This window comes from Acanthisitta chloris, unplaced genomic scaffold, assembly GCF_000695815.1.
Source record: "Acanthisitta chloris isolate BGI_N310 unplaced genomic scaffold, ASM69581v1 scaffold32247, whole genome shotgun sequence".
Lineage (NCBI taxonomy): Eukaryota > Metazoa > Chordata > Aves > Passeriformes > Acanthisittidae > Acanthisitta > Acanthisitta chloris.
This window is the reverse complement of record NW_008681482.1, coordinates 1-4,161: the sequence shown is the minus strand read 5'-3', so window position 1 is coordinate 4,161 and position 4,161 is coordinate 1. Positions and strand designations below refer to the sequence as shown.

The window sequence follows — 4,161 nt, the reverse complement described above, 5'->3', positions numbered from 1 at the left end:
CGGAACGTGACAACTCCAGCCTAGGGCATCTTCCAGAAGAATGCAGGGAGGTGCTATTATCCACACACTCCCCCAGCACACCCCAGCTCCACACTAACCTGTCAGACCTTACACCCCCAACTTCTCCCCGGCCCCTTTTTCAGTCCAGAAGAGCTGCTGCCCAGCCACAACATAACTGATTTGCCTGGAAATGAAAGTGGATTTTTTTGTGCAAACATCACCAGAAAGGAGGTCCTAAAGCTCTGCAGACTCTAATGAGGAGTATTTCTATGACGCCATGTCCCGACGACAGCTGAGAACAGAGGGACCCCACACGCAGCCCCAGCACAGGGTTTGGGCAACTCAAGGCTCTACTTGTGGCTCAGAAAAGCTCCTGCCACAAACCATGAAAGTGACACCAACCAGACTGAGCAGAGCCTGAACAAATCTCTTTGCCTCATCACTACTGGCACACGTGGAACTTCCTCTGCACCAACGGCCTGTCCTGAGGGGTCAGGCTCTTTTGGAACAGCATCTAATGCTGTTAGCTCTCACTGTGGAGAGATTCCTCCTGCTGGGAAGGAAGCAGGTTCATCCTCCAGCAACTCCAACCAGCTCTGATTACACTCCCATCAGGCATGCCTCGAGATAACAGGAGAGACACACAGCACGATGTTCCCCAGCTATTACAAACAGCTGGGAGATGACCTGGAGCACTCTCCAGCTGTGGGAGGAAAGCCTGGATGGCACATAAGCTTTCAGAACCTGGAAAACGTTCCTTGTGCCACTCATTCCTCTGACTGCAGCTGCACTATTCCCAACCATGGCACTGAGACACAATACCTAGCAGTTTCAGTGCCAAGATCTACTACTTATGACAGCATCTGCAGGGCAGGGGTGTGTCTGGAACCCCCATCCCAGACCTGCATGCCCCCACCTCCCTCTCTTTTTTCCAACCTAAGCACATGTTATTGTTAAAAAGAGAAAACCCACCAATGTGGTGCAGCCAGCAGCCCCCCTAGACAGCAGCACACTCCAAGGTAATGCTTCCTCTTGGCCTGGCTGGCAGTGGGACAAACCTGCAGAACCACCTGCCTCCCAGGGCTGCAGAAGAAGAGGGGACTGGAGGAGGTCTTCTAGATGTTAAGGCCTAGGAGGGCAAATCTTCCCTGCAGATATGAAAGGAGAGGAAAAAGGGCCTTGCTGAAAGAGGGAGCAGGTCATGGCATGGCTCAGCCTTTGTCTGCTGGCAGAGGCACAGCCCAGCCACATGAATTCTGTTCCACTTCACCTGTTGTTTGAGATCTGAACACCTTCCAGGGAGTCTGAGGCAGGTTAAGTGTTGGCGAACACCAGAGGGCAGGCAAATAAAGTCAAGTAAAGGATAGAGGGAAAGACCCTCTGCAAAATCCCTGCTGAGTAGGTGGCTATGAAATTGGGAGGAGAACTGGGAACAGGCTGCTGTGGGCAGGAACAGGACAGGTGGGATCTGAGGACAGCCTGAGCACACTGTGGGGTCAGAGGGATCCAACAGCTTTCTTTAGATCTCACGACTTCCACGCGGTGACCAAACACACACGGCTATCCTGGTTTCCCTGGAAAGGCAGCAAGCCAGGAGCAGCCACTGACCCAGCAGTATTTGAATCCCAGACATTACAGGCATGCCACTTGTATCTGCGCCGTTCCCTATCTCCAGGGCAACTGCCTCCAGCAACTGTTTACCCAGAGGAGAAAACGCCAAGTTTAGGGAGTTGAGTTAATCATGACCACAGGCTCGATTTTGGTGGTACACCCCTGAGAGCCTACTGACAATCTGCACCTCTCCTGCTCCTCCTAAATTGCTGAGGTTAGAGTGGAGACAAGGCAGTGAGGCAAGGAATTCGATTCCAGCCAGGATCATATCATCACAGAACAATCACTTTGGCAGACTCTCTCTTAAGTGAGTGCTAAGTATCTGCCAACTGCTGTACCAAAATTGAAATAATCCCTGTTTTAAAGTCTATTATTTGCTAGAAAGCAGAACTCTGAGCGTGAGGAATCTGCAGTGGGTGGGTCAGAAAGCAGCTCTTCGATTTGAGGGAAAAGATATTGGAGGGAAAATAGATCTTCATTTAGCTTGTGTAATTGCTTCAGCCACGTTAATAAACTCATTACAGCACCTAGGTGATGATGGCCAACAACCCAAACACCCTTGGGAGACACCCTGCTGCAATTCCAGGTGGCCAGCAGCCTCTTCCTAGCAGTTTTGGGGGAAAAGCAAGGGTCTGGGATAAGCTAACTGCCTCTCTGGTTCTGGAGCACACAAAACACCTCTCCTTCCTGCCACCATCCTCCACTGCAGAGTCCTGATCCTCCTCCAGTCATAAGGCCACAAGAGCTTTACAAGTGGCTTTCACTGCAAGACTTCAGGCTGACCCTGTGTTGCTTCTAAGCAGGAAAAAACTCTCCCTATCCTCAATAAAACCCTCTCTGGCTGTGAAAGGAAGGACAACTCTTTATCCAGGGGAAAGACAGCACAGGGCTTCGTATCACCAGCAGGAAAATCAGGGTAGAAAGTTTCCCTCCTGGTATCTTAGGGAAGTCAGGGAGTGGAGTGGCTGCCTCATACCCGGCAGTCTCCATCCCTAGGAATGGAGCTTGCTCTGCAGTAAAAGGACACGTGGCAGGATGGGTCCCCCCGGGTCCCATTTCATAAAATCACCCCGACCTCTGCCCCTCCTGCCCCAGCTAACCCTCCAGAGAATGAGAAAACGTCCCCAGTGCCGTTCCCGCTTCCCTCTGAAGCCTCCCTCATCCCTGGCTAATCCACAGAAGTTACCTAATGCCAGGGCACGGCAAGGATTAGTTAATGTTTGTGCAGCTTTTCCGAGATAAAAGCTATGCGAGATCTCAGCATTTATTATTGATGCACCAGTCAAGGAGGCTGTGTGGATGTGGGGGGAAAAATTCCTTCCCGAACCCTGCAGCGATCACTTTACAAGCCAAAGCAAGGGATTGTGTTACGGCCTGGGAGTCTGGAAAACCGGCCTGGACCTTCACCAGTCCAAAAAACAACCCCTCGAACCAGGACACAGTTGGTAGCTCAGAACAGAGTCCTGGTGATCCTTGCTCCTGGCAGGGAGCACTCTGACCTTCAGGGACGTGAGGGACTGGCAGCCCTGGTGCCAGGCTTCGAGCTGCCCTCCCCGAGAGCTGGACACTGGTGGGTCTATGTGCTCCAGCCCTGCCTGTCCTCTTACCCACCTGTCCTCTTACCTGTCTGCCCTGCTGCCCAGCCTGTACCAGGAGGCAGTGGGATTAGGAAGCAGGCATTTCCCAGTGCCAATCCCAGCTTTACTGCCGACCAGCTGCATGACCTTGGGCAGGTCATTTCACCTCCACAGCTCTTCCCCAATGCACATAAAGTCCTTTCCCATGCCTGTGACCCGCTGTGCTTCCAAGTGACAGTCCCACGGGGCTCTGCACTCCAGTCTCCCCATCGGCATCAGGCAGGGGAGGGTTCAGTATTCCCAGTTTACAGACTGGGAAGACGAGGCCATTCACACCTCCACTCCATGCTTAAGGTCAGGTCAGGGAGGCACTGGCCGAGCTAAGAATAGACCTAGGAGTCCAGTCCCTACCAGCTGCTCTGCTCTGACCACTCTTGGGTAGAGGATCCATTTTGTGTCTCAATGTGTCATTTTAACCATTCACAGGAGCTACAGCAAAGCTCAGCTCGGTGAGTGACCACACTCCCACCAGGACTCAACTCGAGGGCATCCTATATAATCAACCACTCACCCACCACGGCGGCAGGACACCCCCAATCCCTCCCTTCACCCCTTCTGCTGCAGCGAGACCTAGAGGCGAGGGAGCCCGAGGCACCGTCGGGACGTGCATCACACCCTGTGATCGGCGTTACACAACCGAGCCCCGGCAACGCGGGAGAGTTACCTGAGCACCGTGACGCTCCCCCTCTTCACGGGCAGGAACAGAACAGGCTCCGAGACCCTGATGGGTTTGAACTGGAATTTACACCCGAAGCAGAGCGCCGAGTCGCTGAAGAAGGAGACGGAGACGATGGGCCTCTCAAAGATATGGATGGGGTCCACGTGGGAGACAATGCAGCCCCCCGGCTGGTAGTCGTTGATGACGGCACTGTTCACAAAGCCCTCGGGAATTACCCGGTGCTCCACCAGCTTC

General features: G+C 53.3%; 1 protein-coding gene across 1 annotated transcript in view; it reads right to left on the bottom strand.

The window, feature by feature from the left end:
* ALKBH5 (AlkB family member 5, RNA demethylase) overlaps positions 1-4,157 on the bottom strand; it is a gene marked incomplete at its 5' end in the record, with an annotated part of 13,139 nt that extends 8,982 nt beyond the window's left edge. The window contains one exon of the mRNA XM_009078130.1: positions 3,913-4,157. Within this exon, the coding sequence (XP_009076378.1) occupies positions 3,913-4,157 (245 nt within the window). The remainder of the gene's footprint in view (positions 1-3,912) is intronic.
* Between the last annotated feature and the right edge of the window lie 4 nt (positions 4,158-4,161).